Source organism: Pogona vitticeps, chromosome 11 (genome assembly GCF_051106095.1).
Source record: "Pogona vitticeps strain Pit_001003342236 chromosome 11, PviZW2.1, whole genome shotgun sequence".
In the NCBI taxonomy this organism is placed as follows: Eukaryota; Metazoa; Chordata; class Lepidosauria; order Squamata; family Agamidae; genus Pogona; species Pogona vitticeps.
In genome coordinates, this window is record NC_135793.1 from 6619046 (window position 1) to 6642885 (window position 23840).

Genomic DNA, 23840 nt, shown 5'->3' on the forward strand with positions numbered 1-23840 from the left:
GTTGACAAGTCTTTGAGTCCAAGTCTCAAGCCCCAAATCAGAGTCCCTATTGAAGACAAGCTTTGTTTCCCAAGAAAAAAAGGAAGGAGTGGGTGAGTTCTGAGTCTCAGTCATGGAGGGAGAAAAAAAAAGGAATCTATGTCAAGTCACCGGTGCGTCTTAAATCCAACTCCCACAACGCAAGTCCCCATCCCTGGAGCTTGGTGGGATTGAGGAGGGACGGTTATAGGATTTCCCATCGGCTCTGCATTTAGGCAGGAGAATCTCAGCAAGGGGTTTATGCCAGCCAAGACTATCAACTGGATTTAGTCTGCAAGAAGCGGCTTTGTGCGGAGTTAAACTATCGATCCATTTAGTTCTATCTTAACGGTTGTCATTGGCAGTGGTTTTTCCTCAGTTCCAGACAGATTTTGCATCCTTCCCTGCATTTCTAATTGGTTATGTCACGATTAATTCCTTCTTGCGAGCCAGGTACCCTCCAACCATCCAGGTGTGGATTCTGTCTTTTTCATGGTTGGTTGGTTGGTTGTATCATTTTTATAGTACCCATCTGGCCAAAGGTCACTCTGGGCAGTTTACAACAAGGACATCAACGATGTAATTAAAATACCAATTTGATAAAACAAAAAATTAAGGATAATACAATACTAATAAACAATACAATCAAAAGCATTAAAATACATACATACACATGTATATGCATACACATGTTATGTTTTGTGCCATCAGTTCAAAACATAACATGTGTATAGCAACCATAATAAGGTTTTCAAGGTAACGGAGCTATTAGCAAGTGGTTTTACCATTTTCAACCTCCCAGTGAGTTTCCATGACTTAAATGGGGATTTGAACCAGGTCTTCTGAGTTCCCAGTCTATCACCCTATACGCTCCATCACACTGGGTATGTATTGAGTGTCCTTTGTCGTCATCGTCATCATCTTAGAATTGCACAGCTGGAAGGGACTCTATGGATCATCACGCCCAGTCTCTGTCAACAAGGCACAGTGGGGAATTGAACCCCCAAACCTCTGGCTCTAAACCCAGATACCTAAACCACTGAGCTATTGTACCCCAATGAAATTCAGTTTGCCCCATTAGTTTATTGGTTTACCTTTTGTATGTGGAATGGGTGAGCGCCGTCTTCTTCTCAGGCAGAAACATAACTTCTCAGGTGGAGTCTGATAGAATTTGTACTTCTTAATGCTCAGGCATCTATGTTTGAAAATATAAATAGATACGTCAATTTTTACTACACTTGGTTCCCCCTTGTGAATGGAGCTGGCTGTGGCTGTAGTGCCATAATATAGATATACGATGAACGAATGATACTTTTGAGCAGTCAGTTTCAGCCCACACTCTTTTGACAATTTGCAAATTAGTTCTGAGAGAAGCAACTAGAGTAAACCCTCATGTTTTGCTGGATAAAAATATGACATCTATGTTACCACTGACAAGGTGGCGTGCAGCTGGGTGTGATGAGAAGACCAGGAAATCTGATTATACCGTATCTACCTGTCCATTTATTGTACCTTTAGATTGTTAACAACCAAGATGCTCTTGTCATTTTACAATACCTTAAAACTATAAAATGCAGAAACAATAGTGGAAAATTAACTAATCACTCAAAACAGCAGATAACAAAATGAAGAACTGAATTAAGATTTATTTCCAACCCCAGAGCAGTTCAGATCAATTTAATAATCTATTTTAGTTGGAAATATTTCTCTAAAAATCCTCAGAGCACTACAGTGCTGCTTCTGTTTCTTATTTTCATAACAGGCCAGTAATGTAATATTCAAATACAGTAATTTACAAATTGTACCCTCCAACAACAGTCATGACTTCAGATTCATAATTGTAACCATTCATATTGTTGGGTCTCAGGGCAGTAGATGATGTCTCAGGAACTGTTAGACTTCTCTGGGTCTCCAGGCAAGGGGACAAACCCCAGGGGATGTTTGGGGCTCAGCTAATCGTAAGTGTACCAAAATGCTGGTGTGATAATAACTAGTTTTGGATTAGGGTAGTTGGGTTCTTTGAATGACAGCCAATAGTCTTTTTACAGATTCACGTTGTAAGTCTTCATCTCTGATGTCCCAAGAAGCTTTTCATCTTCTGTCAAAATATAAACAGAAAAGGAGGAAAGGAATGAGTCTGTGAGGAGATGTTGTGGGTTCAGACAGATTTTAAAGCATCCTGTTGACATGATCTCATGGGGCTTTGAATACATCACATTGTCAGTGTCAGATGTATGACGTTCAGGCAAAGTCCTCAGAGCACTATGAGATTTATAACATTCCTTGGTAGGCTGAGTCTACAGGGGTTTGTCAAAGCTGAATTTTTTTTTCCTGGTAGGGTTAATTTCAGTGTGAGATCAAATAACCACGTCAATCATATCCAAGTTCATCTGAGTATTGAGGGATATGTTTTTTTTTTCACTGTCTAAATGCTCCATCTTTCTTCAGAAGATAAGAAAAAGCCATTGTTTCACTCAGAATATAGTTGCTTTGACAGATATACTGCCCCAAAATGCTAGAGCACTCTCTGGGGAGTTTACAACATAATTATGTTAACAACAAAGGATTTGAGTGAAAATTCACAATGTTGAACTGTATTTACAATTTGACCCTATTTAAAGAGTGGATCTCCATTTTTGATCCTCTAGATTTGAAGGACTTCAGCTCCCAGAGTTCTGGTCTGTTAGCTATGCTGGCTGGAACTTATGGGAGATGTAGCCCCCCCCCCCCAAAAGTGAAAGTGAATGTTGAGAACCACTACTTAAAAAAGAAGAAGCAAATATTGTAATTGATTCAGTTCAATTTCCTAGGAGAAGTGCGCCATTCCTACAGAACCATTCCTACCATTAGGTATCAAGCAAATCATCTGTCCCAGGTACAGTGAGTTGGAGGATGATGTTTGGCCATCAGTGTGGAAGCAAAGCATCTTGTCCTGGGCCTGTCTTGAAGCATCACAGACACTGTTTCTATTTCTCTGTTTACATGCCATATCCCTCAACAACACTAGCTGAACTGGTCTAGGTTATCAAACTCTCTGGAAATGTCAGCTGCAATGCTTGCCACCCCGTCTAAGGCTCCTGCTGAGAGCTGCTCAACCATGCTTTGTATTGTATGTGTTGTATGCTCTCATGATACAAGACAGCTTGGTCTGCCACCAGTGGCTGTTTCTGTATCTTCCACTGGCAGCTGCCATACTGTTTGAGCCATTAAGTAAATGTCTTCCAGAAACCATACCCCAGGGAGTCATAAAAGAGGAGCTTGAGTCATAAAACCCACCATTTCTGCTTTTCCATAATAGATGTACCTGGCATAAAGGCACGCTCACATCCGCCAGCTTAGACATCTATACAGAATTGTCTTCTTGGAGAATGGCACACTTATTTGGTACAACCCAAAGCAAGACAAGGGCTCGAAAGGGAAGCTTGGGGGAAAATGTCTTTTAAATGTTTCCCCTTTGACTCCTGTGGTCTTTAGAAAAAGGAGAAGAAATGTTCTCCTCTCCTGTTCTTTTTGAAACCGACCGCCAGCCACTTAGTTTTCTGCAAAAATGGTTTGCACAGGGCATTGCTGGTCAGCAGTTGAAACTGTTGGATTTTCTCATTGTGAGCCGGCAAATGAAATGTTGTTATGGGTTATCTAGTAAGACAGCTAAAACATCTGAATCTGGAACAACAACAACAACAACAAAAAACATATTGACATTTAGGCTGGGTTGGGGTAATGTCAGAGATGAAGAATACACAGGAAAATATCAGGAAAAACCCATTGTGGCCTTATATGAGAGAACAGAGGTCCAAATACACCAGCTGGAAATGCTTCATTGCCCAGGAAAGCTCCCAAATGTGGGTTCTACTGACACTGGGAAGCTGCATGAATCTCTGAAGGCCACCGATTCTTGTCCATATGGATTCTGACAACAGAAGAACCACATGGCTCTCCCCCCCCCCCCCCAATATGGCTTGCATCTACTGGAAGAGGAGACGAGAGTGTGGGAATGCACTGTCAGAGGCTTCTACCCTGTGGCGACCAATTATTTGGGATAATCATTTCTTGCAATCTAAAGCCCTACAAACAGTAGGCTCGCTGTTTTCATGCCAAGCGCCTGCTCATTGACAGTTTCACACAGGCATTTTATGTGTTTATGTACTCCTTTTGCTCCAGTTTCACGTCCATATGTGTCTGAGAAAGTTGAACTCCTCTTTAGTAGGTATCTTGACCATATCTATTCCCCCCCCCGCTCTCTGTATAGTCCAAAATGGAGTCAAAATTTCTCAGACTTTTTGTGCAAACATTTTTCAACATAGTTTCTCTTTCTCACTCCCAAGAAAAAGAATAATGTCTAAGAATATTCTCTTAGGAGCTTATCCTTCCACTCCACAATGATACTAAGTTGGGGGGGGGGGCAGAAAGCCAAAACGTAGGCTAAACTATGGTTGGACAGTGTCACCAAAGCGACCAACATGAATTTGACCAAACTCTGGGAGGCAGTGGAAGACAGGAGGGCCTGGCGTGCTCTGATCCATAGGGTCGCGAAGAGTTGGATATGACTTAATGACTAAACAACAACACCCCAAACCACTGAGTGCTCACTGGAAGGACAGATCCTGAAGCTGAGGCTGCAATACTTTGGCCATCTCATGAGAAGACTCCCTGGAAAAGACCCTGATGTTGGGAAAGTGTGAAGGCAAGAGGAGAAGAGGATGACAGAGAACGAGATGGTTGGACAGGGTCATCGAAGCTACCAACATGAATTTGACCAAACTCCGGGAGGCAGTGGAAGACAGGAGGACCTGGCGTGCTCTGGGCCATGGGCTCATGAAGAGTCGGACATGACTTAATGACTAAACAACAAAGGCTAAGCTATCCACACAGTTACTGGTCTTGCCACCTGTAGCAGCAGAAAAAGAACATTCTTGAGAGGGGAGAAGGAAGATTTGTTATTCCAGTCAAGCTGCTAGGTTGGCAGGAGCTGGGAGAAGCGATGGGAGCTCACTCCGTCGTGTGAATTCAATCTTATGACTGCTGGTCTTCTGACATTGCAGCACAGAGACTTCTGCGGTTTTGACCCACAGTGCCACCACGTCCCAAATTTCCATCTTTATTTGCCCATAAATAGAATAGAGCATCTTATGAAATCAATTGAGAAGGTAAAAGGACATAGCTGGAGTATATTTATTTTTTTCTTAAAAGAGCCCTTCCAAAGGATATTCTAAAAAAGATCACTTCTGGAATTGAAATTAACCAATCCCCCTCCCCCTTACAATATTGTCATCCTCATGAAACCCACGTGCATTGGACAGGTGCTATATCTTTGCAGTCAATCACCCAGTCCTTTTGTGCTTGCTTGTCTGCGCATGTGTGTATGTGCAATGGTGCGCACGCATTTAGCTTCAAAAGAGAAAAGATGCTAGTTTTTCTTGTTTTTGTGCAAATTGTGGCGCACACAAAGGGGAGGAAGAATCACAAAACAGAGATATTGTGCCACTTTTCAGGTCAAGGGCAAAGGCTGTTTTCAAAGCCCCCCCCCCAAGGGCCTCTGTGTTTTTCTGTTGTGGTTGGGTTTTTTAAATGGATTTATAGCTCCCTGGAATCTCCTAGGAAGCACCTTCTAAATGGGTCACAGGCAAGGCCCCTGCATGGTCTTACACACCAAATATTCCTTTGTCAAAACCAGGAGTGGCATTTCCCAGTTTCTGGAATTTCCTGTTTCACGTTTTGCATTTTATTCTGTTTTCTTTCTTTACTCTTTGGTGGCCTGTACAGCCACTCCTGTTTAAGAACAACAGACTTAATTCAAAGTGAGTGTTGTAAGTGACAGTCCACTTGTGACACATTTAAACCAAGGAAGTAATGATATTTCTTCACATCCCTAGTGGTTGCGTGGGAAGGGAAGATGATCTCATTTTCTCACACAGGACTTTTCACACTATACTTGCCCAAGTCAATGGCAGGCATGGCTGAAGTGACTAAGTGGGTGTAAAAATTGTGTTCTAGGCCCAGGGAGTTATGGCTTTGCTACTGGAACTAAAAAGCATAGGCTATTCGGATGGGATGGGATGGTGTTTCTGTTTTGTTTTGAAACCCACTTGAGGTTGCACTTCCAGGAAGGGCCAAAACATTCTAGAAAAGAAAATGCTTCTTGGCATGCAGAGAATTTTGGCTATAATCCCTGTCATCTCTGTGCTGGTCTCCAAAAGACCAGTCTGGTCAAAAGCTACCAGTGAGTGTTATGTACCAACAGTTTGGCACAATTCTAGGCCAGTTCCAGTATTGTATCTTTCGGTAATTATTCCAGAGAAATGGTTTTCCTCTAGCTTGATTCTTCCAATACTACTGTATAGGTAAAGGTAAAGGTTCCCCTTGACAATTTGTCCAGTCGTGTCTGACTCTAGGGGGCGGTGTTCATCCCCGTTTCCAACCCATAGAGCTAGCGTTTGTCTGAAGACAATCTTCCGTGGTCACGTGGCCAGCGCGGCTGGACATGGAATGCCGTTACCTTCACACCGAGGTGGTACCTATTTACCTACTTGCATTTTGCATTTTGCATTCTTTCGACTCACTAGATTGGTGGGAGCTGGGACAAGCAACGGGAGCTCACTCCGTCCCGTGGATTCGATCTTATGACTGCAGGTCTTCTGACCTTGCAGCACAGAGGCTTCTGTGGTTTAACCCTCTGTGCCACCACATCCCTTATACTACCGTATACTGTACCTTCTCACTTTTGATTTGGAAACCTCAGATTTTAAGAGCTACGAACCCAGTTGACCTTGATTGACCATTCCGTTTTGCTGATAGGAAGCCCCAAATCCTTGGTACCTGACTCGTTTTTGCTGCATTAATTTGTGCTTGGCAGATTAAAAAGCTTCTACCTTGGCTAGCTATTTTAATCTTGTCAGTGGCAGCTAAATTCATCTCTGGGAAGTTGCTCCTTCAACCTTTCCACCTCCCATATCCCTTCAAATAAATCCATTCAAATAAAGGGCATTGTTTCCTGAGCTCACATCCTGATATACATCATGTTAGAGAGTTGTGAAGATTTGTTATTTCTTGCAACGTTTTTATATTACTCTTTCACCAAAGAGATCAGGATAGCATATAGTTCACCGCTCAACAGTATATCTCAAGAGTAGGGAGCCTCAGTCCCTGCAAGCTAAATCTAGCCATCCTTGGGTCCTCAGAAGACCATATCTCTGTCCCCATGTTCCATTCATTTCACAGTTCCCAACATTTCGTACTTTCCTCCCATTCTAAGGGCTGAAATGTCACTCCTCAGAAAGAGGTCTTAAACTAAAATATTCTGCAGTTTTCAGCCCTACTCTTCTGCCCTTTGGTCTGTCCTCCACTGGCACATGACCTCTGAGAACCTCTCTAAAATTGAATTTGGCCCATGCTGTGTATTCACAATTTGGCACTTTACCCAGAAGTAAAAAACGTTGGTATAGCAGAAGGAGTTGTGGAGTAAGAACCCGGGCACCTCCATCCATACCTGTGGTGTACTTAGCAATTTTAAATGTGATGGTTGGTTTATGTGTCCATTCTTTCTTTGGAACAGCGGTTCCCCATCTTGGGTCTCCAGATGTTCTTGGACTGCAACTCCCAGAAATCATGGCCAAGAAAGCTAGCGGTGACGGCTTCTGGGAGTTTTAGTTCTAGAACATCAACAAAGGTTGGGAACCACTGCTGTTGAAGATAATGTCCATTACTTCCCTTATTTCTAGGGGGGGGGGGAGACTCTGGAAGCCAATCTCTAGTCTTCAAAGGTCACAATAACCTTCCAAAATAAAATCACTTGGGGGTTATTGCTTTTGCTGTCAGAACAAAGTGCAGGTGGGATCACAGTTCCTTGATGTTGCAATTTTCTCTCTCCCAAAATATTTGTGGTATTATGATGGGGCTCTTTGGGGAATTTTGAAGGATCACGGGGAGAGACTATAAATGCAATCTACAGGCTGCAAGATGATCACCCCTGCTATAGACAAGCATAGGTTAAATTGTGTCAGAGGTTCATATGGGAAAGGACACTTTGGATCTTAATGAGCCTGATTTCACTTACTTGAAAACATGCCTGTAGAGGAACCACCTGCTCCTTCTGCTGTGCGGGTCTCTGGCCCTCCTCTCTAAAGTCCTGCTTCAACAACATCATTGATGCAAATCTTTGATTTAGGCCTACTTCATATTGCATGCATTTCTCACGTGGAAAGTACAACCGGGCAACGACACAAGGTTTTGTAGTGAAAGACGCATGGCAGTTGCTCTTGCGTGCTTTTGTTGGCACGCTAAAATCAGCAGTAGATGTGGTTTTCTAGTGTCATTCTTGCTTATCTCCAATTTGTTGCCCTGTAAGGAGCTGAAAGAAGGACTTTACATTTCACTTAACTGTGCCTAACTTCAGGTGGGCATGATATTTTTTTTAAAAGAGACTCTCCGTTGAAAAGAATAGAAAAATGGCATCATTTTCCACTACATTCAAGAAAAAAACCTTATTATATTCCAGTAAGATGAAAGCAGCCTAGTTTCAAAGCAAAGTGAAGCTCCAGCAAGCCAGCTGATGCATTATTATTATTATTTTTTAAAAAAATTCTCTCTAACCGTGCACCTCCCCTGTTCATGTTTTAAACTAGGCCTCGACGACTGCCTGCAACAATACATTAAAAATTTCGAGAGAGAAAAGATCAACGGGGAGCAGCTGCTGCACATCACACATCAGGAACTTGAAGAGTTGGGAGTCACTCGAATTGGTCACCAAGAACTGATCCTGGAAGCAGTGGATCTCCTGTGTGCTTTAGTAAGTGGATGATTATTGTCTTACCTCACTCTCCACCTCAAGCTTTGCATAGAGTAGGCAGATGACGACCTTGTGTTCCTTCTGACTTTTCCATCATCCCAATTTCCCCCTGGATTTTGACAATATTTTTTCGGTCCTTGGTTGACTTCAGAGGTTAGCATATTTTAAAAGCATAACTACTTCCTATCCATCAGTTACTGGTTCAGAGGACTTTCCTGCTCCATCTGTGCAAGAGAATTTGTTGACTTGCTCTTCAGCAGTTGAGTCAATGGGTCTACCATAGTTCAGACTAGCAGTTGGATTTCAGCCCCAATCGGCTTATCTTGTTTACTTATTTATTTATATTATTGATATGCCACCTTTCTCCCCATAGGGAACCCAAGGCAGCTTACAACAGATTTAAAGACACGAGATAAATATTGTATTTGTTTTTTAAAATTAAACATATTGTATATTAAGATTAAAAATCAAGTTTAAATACAATTCAAAAACATTTAAAAACCTGTAGGGATGGCGGTTTCACCCAATCTTTAATGATGTACCACCATCAGCAAAGACATTTTTATTTAAGCAGATCTTTGAATCATAAATGAACTTGTAGCTGGTTCTAATGAGGGAATGAAACTTTTGCTTGTGTTATTTTTTGTAAAAAGTTTCTCCTCGCCTGTAACAGGGCCATAGATGTCCAGTCAGTCTCAATTGGAAGTTTCACATTTTTGAGAAGGATTTTTGCACAACCGCCGCATATTGCACAGAACTGTAACAGCTGCTGCTTTGTTCCAAGGACTTTAAACCATGAGACACACTGGCTGGGTTGTTGTGTGCATCTTTTTCAACAATCGCCCAAACCAATCCGTGCTTCCTGTGTGTGTCTTTTGTTTCTCAAAGTGAAAAGACACTAGTTTTATCCAGATACATTTTAAACAAATGGTGGAGTCCTTGATTCCTCCTCAAAAAGAGTCCCTAGTCTCACTCTCACACTGGAGGTAGGGAATCTAGCAGGGTTTCAAAATTTCTCAAAAATACCTCATCTAGGTGTCATGTTAAGGCAGCCTATAAGGCAAAAAAGAGGGATTTATCAAGTATTCTCCCTATCTAACTTTAATAGGCTGCTTTAATTGATAAATGTTTTTATCTCCCTTATTTCTATGTGCTTTGTTTTATGCTTTTTCAAGTGCATTGCGCTATATTTTGTTTGTCTGTTAAGGCAAATCCCCCTTGAACAGCAAGTGCTGGAAGTGCATCATACAAACTGAGTAGATCAATTAATAAATATTAATTTTCTTCCCTTAAAAGAAAACTGTGCACCTGCCCTAAGACTTTAACACTTGTGGAACATGAGAGCCTGAAACAGAGTGGGTCTGATGCATGAACAGAGGAGAAAATATGTAAGGGGAAATGCTTGAACTTCTGGTCTCCGATGATTCATTTCCTGATTTTGAGATAGAGAGGCTGGAACCCTTGAAAACAGTCCAATTTGGAGACTCCAGTTTTCCTTAGGCATATAATTCCTTCCCCCTTACAGTGCGAGATCAGAAACGGCTGCATTTCTCTCTCTCACGCACAGAAATCTTTGAATTGAAAAGGTCTTGGCTCTCAAAGTTCTCCCCCGCCACCCGTCTGTCTCGCTTTTTCTGTGGAGGGGCAGGTGCGTCCGTGTGTGTCTGTTATCAAAGGCAAAGGAACATCTCTTAGAAATGTTTCTGACCTACAAAAGAAGAAGGATAACATATCAGAAAAAAAATGTATTTCTTGCAGTGATTGCCTCTTGTAGCAAGTTAAAAGCAGATATTTGAGGAACAAGGCGAGCCAATTGAGCGGAAAACAGCTCTTAAAACTGCCTTTCCCTCCTCTGAATAGCACCTGCGTTTTGGATTTTTTTTCCTTTTTCCTTAACCTTTCTGGAAATGAGGGTGAGAATCCAGGAAGCTACTTTAGAGGGTCTACTTTAGAACCCCTAATAAGGATGAGAGGATATTTCCCATTCTGTTCATTATTTGTACCCACTCCCCACCTGAAGGAAGAAAGGAAATGATATTCTTGGGCAAAGGGTTTGTTGTTGGCCATAAAATCTGCAATAAGAAATAAATACAGTAATACCCTACTTAGCGCTCAGGATATTTTGCAAGAAAACGGAGTCCTGAAACAGTGCTAAACGACATAGGGGAAAAGGCCAAGGGAGGTGAGCATTAAACCAGCAGGAGAGGGTGTTGTTTGGGCATCTGGAAGAATGTGTGAGCATTAAGCTGAGGGCCTGGTTTATAGAGGGTGGGGGCATGAGAACACATAAAAGAACCAGAGAGCATTGACATGGAGCAGGTAGACCAGACCCCAGGTCTTCCAGAGGCCCAGACTACCTCTTGTAGGTAGACTTGGTCCCCAGTCAAGTGTTGCAAAATGGCCACTCCAGCATGTGCGCTGCAGTGAATTAGCGCTAAACAGGGTGGCAATGTATTACTGTGTACAAGAGCCAATAATAGGCGGCTAATCCCTATGAGAGGGAGCTGGAAGCCCTTAACAGCTTCTTGCTAAGCCAGGATAGGTGATCTGTGACCCTCCCAATTATTATCGAATAGCAAAGCCCATCAGCCCTAGTGAGCAGCGCCAAGAGTAATAGCAGGACTGAGATGAGGAAGGGTTGAAAGTCCAACCGTCTGGGGAAAGCCAAACCTTCCAAGGCAAGAACACTCTGGCTCAAGCCAATGCATCACACACTTTGCCCCATAGTTTCAACCACACCCAAAACGGACATTCCAGGGAGAATGTCAACCTATAAAGAGGTTCACTTCCTGTCTAATGTGGGGCTGATTTTAATTCCGTTTTTTCTTGTCTCCACGTTGCGTATGAACTGTTTTTCGAACAAAGTTGGGATTCTGCCCATGAAAACTTCCCTTCTCTTTCTCTCTGAGTGTACGTACGAGCTGATGGTGGGGACCCAGCTCTTATCAAAGCAGAGCGCATTCCAGATGACTTTGACCTTGCAGCTCTCCCGGCATAAAGGCGAGAGATAGTGATATCTCATTCGCCTTTCTCTTTTGCAAACTCCGAGTTGACAATTAGCATTCCGCAAGCCGACACGATGTCATCCTCGGCATCAAGCCTTTCGATGAACTAGACGTTGGCTTTACTCAGCAGCAAATGCATAGTCACAGGCCCGGTTACTCTTTTCATTGGGCTGGAAGCCAATATACAACCATTGCTTTACTTCATCAGAGGAAGCCGGCTTTTGTCGCCCATCTGCAACATATCAGGCACATTCATGACCTAACAGATAACACCATTGCTGTTGGTCTTTCCAGTTCCGTGGATATAGGCCAGTATTAGAACTTGGTACTGCCATTATTTTTCTCCTTCATCTCATAACTGGCTGCCTTTCCAGACTCAGCCTTCCCCAGGTGGCTGTGCTGGGTGAGGGGTCGTTTCAAAGCAGAGAAGTTTTTAATGCACCAGGTTAGGGACGACTGAACTAGCACATGGTAAACTTAGGCAAGGTCTGCCTTCTCCAGTTGGAGAGCGGTTGGCCACTCAGTTGAGCGGATGAACCACAGTTTACGTCAGAAGCCACCTTGGTCTTTTGTGATTTTTTTTCTTTCTTTCACCCCTTTCCCCCATTTTTTTACATCCCAGTTTTTGACTCCTGAGGCACCACAAGCTGGCATCTGATCCAATATGGGCCATCCCCCTTTATTACTCAACAACAGAACCTCTGCCTTATGTAGATTAAACTTCAACTCAGTCCCAGGAATGCTCATATTCCAAATTTCAGCCTCATGAATTTGCGGAGTGAATTGTGTGGAATCCAGCCTCTGGAACTCCCTCCCACTGGAGGCTAGGCTGGCCCCATTTTTGTTGTCCTTCCGCAAGCAGGTGAAGACCTTTCTCTTTAGGCAAGCTCTTCCTCCGTGGCTGGCTGCTTCGACTGTGTTTTTAGTGTTTCCCATTTCCCAGAGCAGTACGCATTTGTTTGTTCCTTTTAAATATTTCTATACTTAGTGCTTTTAGCTTTAAATGTTGCCCTTTAACGATGCACGGCACCTTTGTATATGCATTGTTTTGTTCTTAAATACTGCCTTTCAATGATGTAAACCACCTTGGGTCTTTTTCTAACGAGAAGAGTAGAGTGAAAATATTGTAAATAAATAAATGTATAGGAAATTGCAAGTTTAAAAAGATGGCTGTCCCCCAGGATTCCATAAGAAGAGCTCTTCTGCATTCCTTAGCCCCATTACGGTATCTCTGAGAAGGTTCTAGAGATAGCGTATGGATATTTTGCTATGCGAATTTCCTACAAGTAAGAACATACAAGTAAGCACATACACCTTTGACTTTCTGAAGGATCCTGATTATCCATAAACCCTGCCAACATTTGCAAGCCTATTTCCCCTCTGTGTCCCTCCAAAAAGCAATTATCAGTGTGAAGAAAGAAGCAACATTAAAGGCAGTTTCCACCTATACAACTTTCAAGAAGAGTATGTTCCCGTTTCTAGGTTGCTCTGGTAGGGGACATAACAAATACATCTGCTTTGGAACTCAAACTCAACACATTTCTTCCTCTTTCTGATTCAAATAGTTGCAGCACTCTGTAATCATGACATCACCCCCAAAGATGGGCAATACCTTCCTACAGGACCCATCATTTTAAAAATGTATCCATATACAGTACAAGGTTAAAAGATTTGATATTAATTTTTGTTTGCTGGCCATAGTCTTCTGAATGTAAAATTTCACTCCCACATACCATTGAAAAGATAATGTCATCATAGATTATACTTGCTGAGCACGTATTGAGAGGCAGTGCTTCCTCCCACGTGGAAAGGCATCCATTTGTCACAGTGCATGCTTTTCCTCCCCTCTCTGTGTCGTATTCCAATATATTTTGTTCTGGGAGATAAAGATGGATGTAATTTCAAAGTCTGATTACTGAGACACATATCTGTGAAGAAATCATGGCCATGGAAGGAGAAATGGCCTAATCACAGGGAAAATGCATTCCCCTTTATGCCTGCTTTGACCCTGAATTTCTTTTCAACCTTAAAGAACTGTATTTGTTTTTTGTTCACTTTCTGTAGCCTAAGACAGAACTCTCATTTTTCATATATATAAGCAAATGAATTTGGTTTCCTTGAGACACAGAAACATATATTTCTTGTGCCAGGTGCAATATGAGCTTTCCAGCATGACCGTATCCATTACCACCACCTAATCCCAATATTTTTAAATGTAATTTTCTCAGCCCAGGGAAGCAGGGTAGAGAAGGAGAGTCCCTTGCCATAAGGAGAGTACAGTTTAATAATTGGTGAAATTGTCAATGTCAGTTCCTGTCACTCCTTCCTTCCTTCCTTCCTTCCTTCCTTCCTTCCTTCCTTCCTTCCTTCCTTCCTTCCCACCTGTTTTTCATTCCTTTCTTCATTTCCATCCAAACTTCTCATAATTTACACACTTTTGTACACAATATGCACTTGTTCTCCCTAATACTCACATTTTGGGGGCATACTTCCACCAATCAGAGAACTAAGCTGTAAAATTCAAAGTCTGGATTCCAACAAATAATCATTTCTGCCCCTATATTGGGCTAGTAAGTGCAAATCAATTAAGCTATTTTATCTAAACAAATGCCCATGTTCTGACTGAATAGTAAACACGAAGGACATAGGTTATACTGAATAAAATCAAAGCACGTAGGCCCCACTGAAATCTGAGTATACTTGAAAATGCACCTCAGTGGCTTAGGTCCAAGATATTTCAAATACCCTCTCTCTATATATGAGCCTGGCCAGGTGTTAAGATCATCACGGGCAGCCTTTCTCTCAGTCCCACCACCTTCAGAGATGCATTGAGTAGGGACACGGGAGAGAGCCGCCTCTGCTGCTGCTCCCAGACTCTGGAACTCCCTCCCACTGGAGACCAGAATGGCCCCATCTTTGCTGTCCTTCCAGAAGCAGACAAAGACTGTTCTCTTCAGGCAAACTTTTCCTTAGTGATGGACTCTCTAGGAGAGGCTTTTAAATGAGATGGTTTGCACTTTGTTTTAGTAATGCTTTACCTAAAACTCTTAATATTATATTGATTTGTTTAATCTCTGAATAATCCACTCTTTTTAGGTTTAATATTGTGTTTTAATGATGGTAGCTGCCTTGGTTCCTTTCTTAGGACAAAGGTGGGGTAAAAATATTTTGAATAAATACGTCCGTGTGAAAACTTTGTCACAATTGCCATGGAACCTAGATGCAAATAAATTAGACCACAATTCTATGCCTGTTTAGGGAATAAGTCCCACAGGCTTCAATCGGACATTCTTCTGTCTAGACAGGCATAGGACCGCAGGTCAGAATACTAATATCCTCTGTGTTGGGGAGGGGAATGCATTGCATACTGACGCTTGGTGATTCATTTTGTTTTAAGCGTTTGTGCAAAGTTCTGAAGCTGACAGAACTTTGGTGTGATTAAACCTAATGCAAGCTTTGGTACTTCATTACGCTGCTCTTTATTGGCTGACACAAGACTTGATTATTGTCCACTGGTGCATGTCCAAATTAATTTACTGGGTCCACATTGCCAGATGTGCTCTGACTCATACACAACCGAGCGTTACAATATCTGCAGTTCGTTATCTGTTTTTTTTCCTTCCTCGCCATCCTAATTGTCTGCTATTTGAGGCCTAAGGAGTGAGATATTGAGGTATCAGCAGAGATTAGAAATAATTATGTTGGGGACACCCTTTTTAATCCTCCTCACAACCATTTTGCAATTGCCTGTTTAGAACAGGTTTATAAATTGGGCATCAGCGCTGCAAAGATAGCAAATGTGCTTCTTTCCGCACTGCAAAAAGATAAGAGGAAAGAGGAAGAGACAGTCTTTCAAAGTTGTCCTGGCATGATTACTGAAGCCCAGGGATAACATCACCATAGAATCCTAGAATAATTGAGTTGGAAGGAGTCTATAAGGCCACCGAGCCCAGTTCCCTGCTCAATGCAGGAATCCAAATCAAAGCATTCCTGGCAGATGATTGTCCAATTTTCTCTTGAATGCTTCCTGTGTTGGAGCATTTACCACCTCCTTTGTAATACTGTTTTAACAGTTAAGACTTTTCCCCTTGATATTTAGTCTAAATCTGCTTCCTGTAGCTTGAGCCCATTATTACGTGTCCTGCACTCTGGGATGATTGAGAACAGATCCTGCCCCTCCTCTGTACGACTACCTTTCAAGTATTTGAAAAGTGCTATCCTATCTCCCCTCAGTCTTCTTTTCTCAAGACTAAACATGCCTAGGTCTTTCACCCTTTCCCCACAGGGCTTGTTTTCCAATCCCCTGATCATCTTTGTTGCCCTCCTCTGAACGCATGCCGGTTTGTTGGCATCCTTCTTAAAGTGTGGTGTCCAAAACTGGACAGAGTATTCTAGATGAGGCAATGGAATTGGAAAAGAAATTTATTTGTTTATTTTTGCCTCTGGTAGACCATCACTGATGCACTGCATTGCTAAGATAAATTTTTTTCAAAATATTTTCTTTGCCTTGTCAATAGTACTGATCGCAAAACTGACCACAGTTTTAATTGGCACTTCACACAAGGTAAAGAATTTACTGTAATTTAATCTAAGTGATGCAGTGCATCAGCGATAGTCTACCAAAGGCAAATAATAATAATAATAATTTCACTTCCCCTGCTCCTCTGCAAAGGAGCAGGGGAAGTATTCAATTTGCTGATATCTTAAACTGGGTCACTTATTAAGACACTTCATGATACCAGAAATTGACACTGGAAGGAACCTTGGCAGAACTGACAGCTGCAAGGCTTAATTTTGGTCCGTTCCCAGCTATCTCACACACTAAAAAAAACAGACCAAACCAGAGCGAACCTCCCTGCACCAAAAAAGTAGAAGTCCCTGACAGGGGCTCAAAATGTTGCAGGTAGGAGCACTTGATTTGTTCAAGTTATTCCCTCATCTGATTACTGTAAAAAAAGACCAAAGCTACCCATCCCTGCATTGCATGAAACAGCAGGAGAAATGCCTGTCAGATCAATCCAACACTTTGTGCAATTCCCTCCATAACAATTTCAGAAACTTTACACCCCGTGGAAGTTCCAAATAAACTTGAGCTTTATAAAGCAGCAGAGTGAAGAAGATTGCACTCCGGCAACTCCAGCAGTCAACAGAACAGTAATTCCACCAGACAGTTCCCCTGCAAAAAAATGATAAGTTTAAATTATATGGAAGTGGGTTTCTGTGATAAGACATTGTGAAAATTAGGTCATGTTAGGTTCAATTGCCTCTTACTCAGATATCTCCATCTCTTGCCCACGGAGTATGTGATTATCATCATTACTCAATTAAGAACCCTGCTGTGGAGTGACAAGATTGGCAGGGCATGAATAACACCTGACATGGGGGATTCCTTAAGCAGACTTTTTTTCCTGATTATTAGACTTCTCTTTCTCTCTCTTTTTAAAAAACATCTCATTTAGCAATCCGAGGGCTTGCATTTTATCTTTGGCATCATCCCTCCTTTTTCTTCTGCAGAAGAGCACGGCTCGTCATGCCTAGTCTTAGGTCTCCAAATTCTACTTTCTCAGAGAAGCGTTACTGGAAAATGTTTCCTCCACCTCCTCTCCCAAGGTAGCTTTTTGGACAAAAGGACAGTATAGACATTAGAAAAGCTGTATTTGTATGGCTCCGCTAGATGAGACCTCAGCGAAGACAAGCCAGAAACCCTAGATTCCAACATGGTAAGAATGAGCGCTATGCCATCCAGATTCTGGACCTTTGGCGGTCAGAAGCCTGAACCTCCAGCTGATGGCAGCACGGTGCCCAAGACCAAAGAGGAGACTAGATCTTTAGACAGCCAACAAATTGAAGGTCCAACCATGTATAGCTTTCTTTTGAAGCACTCAGCTGTGAAGAAAAGCTCATTGGGGGGAAAACAGCCTGCCATTGCACTCGTATTCTTGTGTGCATGGATTTTTATTACTGGTATATTTTAGTACACTAGGACCTCCTGTTCTATGGGATCAATATACACAGCTTCACTTACAGCATACAAAGGTGCTCCCTTGTGGCCTTTGACCTGATCCCTTGTATGTTGTATGAAGGGTTCCCTTGTATCCACAGCTTCAGTCATCCACAGGGTTCCTGCTATAGTGTTCACACAAACTGTGGACATGTTGACAAGTAAACAAGATACTGGTTGCCTCGTTCATGCATGGAGGTGATTCGGAAAAAGGAAACCCTATGAAATCCATAAAAGAGAGATCTGAGCCATCTTAACACAGAGATTCCATCCAGAAGTTCTCACTAACTGCAAGAAGATCGCTAAGGCAGCTAGAATCGTGGAGACAAGGCCGTTGTGGCTTACCAGCTCACCCACAGCCCTGCTACACCTTAGCAAATACTTCCTTAAAGCTATGTATAGTAAGGCAGTGGTCCCTAACCTTGGGCCTCCAGATGTTTTTAGACTTCAACTCCCAGAAATCCTGGCCAGCCAAGGTGGTGGTGAAGGCTCCTGGGAGCTGTAGTCCAAGGACATCTGGAGGCCCAAGGTGGGGGACCACTGCAATAAGGTATGCAAATATTGTACCAGAAAAACTTATTGCTTGGCATTGAAGGGTATGAAGACGTTTTTCCAATGTCTGATTTATGGTTGAGTTATCTTGTCTCAGTTGAAAATTCTCAAGGCCCTGTTGACGATCTCACCTCCAGCATAAAATCAAGACAAGGGCTTTTTAAAATCATGGCATACTTTATTACTACCAAATCTCTATAGCATCTTTTTCTCTTTGTGAAGTTTGGGTGTGCATGAATTCAAAGAGGTTGTACTTTCTTTTTCACATGACAAGAGAGAGAGAGAGAGATAAGTGATAATGGAAATTCCTCATCACAGCAAAATATATTTTCTACTTTTTTTTATTACTGGACAGCATCCCAGGGGCAGTTTACACTTGTGTAAGTGAAATGTCATAAGCCATAGCAGCAATTCCATCAGGATAGCATTAGCCAGAAGCTTGAGTGTGGTTCAATCACCCATGGGGTCCTAGCCATTATTTTTAAGAAAAGACATCTGGATTTCAAATAGGGCCACTCAGAATTGTTCACGGCGCCCTTCTTTTATAAAACATCAAATGATGTTCTTCGGTTTCTTGGCATCTGGAGGTGAAGAGCAGGGGCGGGGGAGGTAGATGGATCTCAAACGCCCGTGTAGCTCTGTGGTGTTATTTAAAACACTCACTTTAAATACCATGAACTTTATGTTATGATGAGTGAAGATGTTGGATTGTCAGTCGGGTTTTTTTTTTGCTGTGAGATGTTTCTTTCACTTCATCCTTCAGTGCCAATGCTTTTTCCTTTGACCGGTATTTATATCTCTGCAGAATGAAAAGTGTAATCTTCTTGAAATACCAAACCACACTGAGAGGGGGAGGGATCAGGGCCAACACACACCTTTTTTGTTGGCATTACACACGACTGAGGTGCCCCACACCTACGCTGGCTGTGGGACTCAGTGAACTGTAGTCTAGAAGTAAAGGTTCCCCATCCTCCGAGTCGAGGATGAGTTCCCGTATGAACCTGCTTGTCAACTAAAGTCCTCAGATGAGAAGGTGTTCCACAGAAAGCTGGTAAACTGCTTTAATATCTACAAAATTCCAGCAAAATTTGCCATAAATCCAAATGGACTTGACAGCAATTTATTTATTTCCCACCCCATTAGTACATAGCATTATTCTGGGCGGTTAACAATGTAATAATAAAACATTTAGAATGGGAGTTAAAAGCAAATCATTGAATCAAATAAAAACAGATGCCACTAATAATGGGAGAGGCGTTTTTCTCTAAGTGCAGGAACAGAATAGGAGACAGAGCATCAGGGCGTATTGCATAGAAAGACTTCTCTGTAAAAAGAAAAGTCTTCAGAAGCTTTTTGAATGCTGCAATACAATACAATGCAATACAATGCAATACAATGCAATATAATATAATATATAATTATTATTACTATTACATGGCACTTCTCATCTTTAAGCATTCCTGGTGCATATGTGCAGACCAAAGGGCCTAGCCTAACCATTAGGAACCAAGTCCTAAATATTTGCAGGTGAAACAGCATGTTTGCAAACCGCCATCATCATCTTCTTCAGAATGTTAAGTGGAGCTTGGAAGCAATGCAATACACATAATGCCCATTCCTAAAACACTTTCCTTTCTGGGGTACCTGAAGAGCCTCAACAACCATCCACCCTTCCAAAATGTTTATCTTTTAAAAAGGTTTGTAGAACTAACCTCTCATACCCTCTTTGGGTGGTCAAGGGCTGGAGGGGGGCATCTATGAGACTTTCTTTTAAAAATTGACTGGGCTCTTTGGTGTGTGTGTTGGCAGGTCAGATCTGGTTCCCTGCCCTAGATATAGCCATGCTACAGTTTTTCCCCAGATCCAGACCTGACACTAACATTTTCCTTGCCAAAAAAATAAATAAATTGTAGAGATGAGTGGATTTCCCTCATCCTTTTCCATTATAGCCACTGGTTTTCTTCTGTACTGTTTTCCCTACAAACTATGGTTTCCTATCTGAGTTTGGAAGTTTCCTTTAAATTACAATTTGGTTTGGAAACGGGGTATTTGAAGAAAAATGTGGAGGCTCACAGGGAGTTATCTAGTACCTTCTCCAAACTGCAGAAGGTACTAAACAAATCCCATTGCTAAATCCAGCCCTTAAATCCAGTTGCTAATTCAACTGAAGGATATTGTAATGCTTTTGTAATGCTTGTCATACTGAAATCAACCACTGATTTAATGGGTTGACTTGAGTTCGGACCAACAGTTAGATTCAGGCCTTGGCAATGAAGTTCTCGGCAGTTGTACAGTGTCAGGAGATGCATTTCAAAAGTGTTTCAGAATTTATTTTTGGTACCTGTGTTTGAGAAAAAAAAAGGTTATGCCCCTGGACATGGATCATTATATTTCTGGAGAGAAACGGGGCAGCTGCAACACATAAAATAAATAAGTAAATTAGTCCCAACGGTGGTGGGTAGCTCAGAGTTGAAAATGTATGTTTTAAAAATGTATGATATGCCCTCAAGTCAATTCGGAGTTATGGTGACCCTTTCCAGGATTTTCAGGTAAAGAGTACTAAGAAGGAGTTTACCATTATGTTATACTTGTGTTTCTTTTTTTATTTTCAAGTTGATATTTTAGCTGAATTCTTTTTGACGTTGTCCTACTACTGCAATTTGAAAATAAAATAAACAGTGTTTTGACAGAAGACACACATTTGCATGAGTGTTTACATACAGAGTTTGAGAGGGTTTTTGCTTATAAAAATAATTTGCAAATTAAACCAGAAGCAGAATGGAGTGATAGGGAAAAAAATGTGAAAGTAATACCCTCTGAACCAAATAAGGCGGTGAAGTCAGAGAAGGGTCGATGAACAAAGGAAGCAGTGGCTGAAATCTGTTACGATGGCATTTTTCCATATTCAGATTTTGTAAATTCTGATAAAGAACAAACCAAAATGGAATGCTTACCCATCTGCAAGGGACAGCCAAATGCATGTTCGAATTTTGCAAATTCTAGCCCATTCTGAAAAGCAAAAGCTATGCATTGGAAGGCTTTCTTATTGCCCCACCCACACAAACATATGAAGAGTGATGGTTGAAGGGCGGGATAAAAATCCAATAATAAATAATAACATAAATAAATAAGTGATAGTGCAACTGCATCACTAACTTTGGCAACCATTTTTTGCAATCGAAACAAATGTAAACTCTTGGTAATCATCTTTTCCCCTCCATTTAAGATGTCCGATCCTTCTTGGTTGCTTTCAGAATTACGGCTTAGAGACGGAAAACCTGAGGACTCTCTCTCACAAGCTGAACGCGTCGGCCAAAAACCTCCAGAATTTCATAACGGGTAGGAGGAGGAGCGGCCATTACGACGGCAGAGCCTCCCGAAGACTGCCAAACGATTTCCTTACCTCTGTGGTTGACCTGATTGGTGCTGCCAAGAACTTGCTTGCATGGCTGGACAGGTAAGTGGAGTAGGTGTCTCTCTTTTGTACCAAAAACAAGACTGATTTAAGGTTCTCTCACCACCGCTTGGCCCCTTTCTTTATTTCTTCCCATGTAAATGTGTCCTGGTTGGTTGTTCGGAGGGAAGGCGTTGACCCAGGACATGGGTGGAGAATCTGAAGGCCGTAAACTGTTGGCAATTATTTACACACGAGCATAATAAGCAAGATCAGACCCCCCCCCAAAGTATCTGTGGCCCAACCTTCTGTCCACACAGTGGGCCACCAGCTGCCCCTCGCAAGTCCAACAGTAACTCAATTGCGCCCTCGAACGGATCTGCAGAGGTGTGCAGGTTCTGATATTGGGGGTGAAAGAGATGAATCCAGACTGGTAGCCGCTGATGTCCCTAAACTTCATGGGTTTAGTTAATCTCTTTTACAGTTGTCCAGGTTGGCTGCCCTCTTGTGACAGGGAATTCCACTTTTTCACAGCGCATTGTGTGAAAAAGTATTTTTTTAAAAATCTGGTTCAGGTTTCTTACAGCAGAGCTTCATTGAATGACCCTGCTGGGTTTTCGTATTATGACGGAAAAACACTTCTCTCCATCTACTTTTTCCACACCAAGTCTAAGTTCCTTAATAATCATCACCAGTTGCCGATAAGGAGATTTTGACTTGCCATTTCCCAGGTTTTGTAGGTACCGAATACTCTGAAGTGCATTACCCTTCCCTTCCTCTAGGGGCAGCCTTGGGGACTGTTCAGCTTGCCCAAGGCCACCCAGGCTGGCTTTTCTCCCAGGAGGCACAGAGGGGGAATCGAACTCCACCTTTAATGGATAAGTGAGATATTTAAGGGGTAGTATTACCAGTTCCATTCCCCCTGTGAGTTTCCATGGCCGTGGGGATTTGAACCCCGATCTCTAGAATCCTAGTCTATCAATCTACGCACCAACTGGGTACCCTTTGATGGATTATTTCAACATTATGGGATGCCCTCAGAGAATTCCAAGTGGCTGAGTCAAGCAAGCCACTCATTGTTTTAAATTTCCCATAATGCTCCACTGCACTCTTCTCTCCAGAGTTTTGAACTTGATGGCCTTAAAGGCCCCTTCGTACTCCATGATTCTGTGATTCTGCGTTGCGAGAAAGTGAGAAATGGCATGTGGCTTTCTTCCATCCCCAGGAGCCTACATATAAACATGTAGCCCGCTTCTCCAATTGATTAGATTGTGCAAATATTTTCAGCATTAATACCCCCTGCTTGCTGTTCCCTCTGTCCCATTATCCTTATCTATTATAGCTTCCTTGTTTCTGAGTTAATTGCATAGGTGTTAAATGAGATTGATGTCACATCGTCCTGTTTGAGGCATTTATCTCTCCAGCTATCTCTAAATAACCAGCCAGATTTTGTTAAGTCACCCAGAGTAAATGAGGGCAAGTGAAGGTAACTGAAACAAGTAGGCAAGTATTTTCATAAAGGAATCTGAGAAAGGAGAGGTGGGTTGTTGTTGTTTTTTTGTTGGCAATACAGAAAAAAAATGAATTGAAAAATGATCTCAGCTCAACTCAGTTTGAGATGCTAAATTCAGACCTTGTTGAAGTGGGCAGATTCGCCTGCCAGAGACAGGCAATTGAGGGAACAATCTCAACTTCTCTTTAGTTGGGATAATAAGCAGCAATTCAGTTTGTAAGACTCCAAAAAGCACATTTTTCTTGGCCAGGAACCTTTTCTCCCACCTACTGCAGTTCCTGAATTTTATAACCTTCAACAACATTGCAGAACCCTTTTAGCCCAACGTTGGCCATTGTTCTTCCAGGGCTTGGACAGGGTTCCTAGCTTACATTCTGAGGCCAAGAATTGTGTATACATGTGTGTGCAGACAGGCAGCAATTTAATCATCCATGAGACTGCACCCTGGTTTCTTGGATAGCTTCAAATAATAATTGCATGCTGTCAGGTCACTTTTGACTTATGGCATCCCTTTTCAGGGCAATCCAGGTAGACAATACTCAGAAGTGGTTTCTCATCCCCTTCTTTGGGAG

The 23840-nt window shown here is 42.1% G+C and overlaps 1 protein-coding gene across 5 annotated transcripts in view; it reads left to right on the forward strand.

Annotated features, from left to right (window-relative positions):
- The window catches only part of LOC110088228 (connector enhancer of kinase suppressor of ras 2), a 310707-nt gene that overhangs the window by 101186 nt on the left and 185681 nt on the right, over positions 1 to 23840 (forward strand). For all 5 annotated transcript variants that reach the window (XM_072981474.2, XM_072981475.2, XM_072981477.2 and 2 more), the window contains exons 2-3: positions 8640 to 8803; positions 21616 to 21818. In XM_072981474.2, coding sequence (XP_072837575.2) covers positions 8640 to 8803; positions 21616 to 21818 — 367 coding nt within the window. The remainder of the gene's footprint in view (positions 1 to 8639; positions 8804 to 21615; positions 21819 to 23840) is intronic.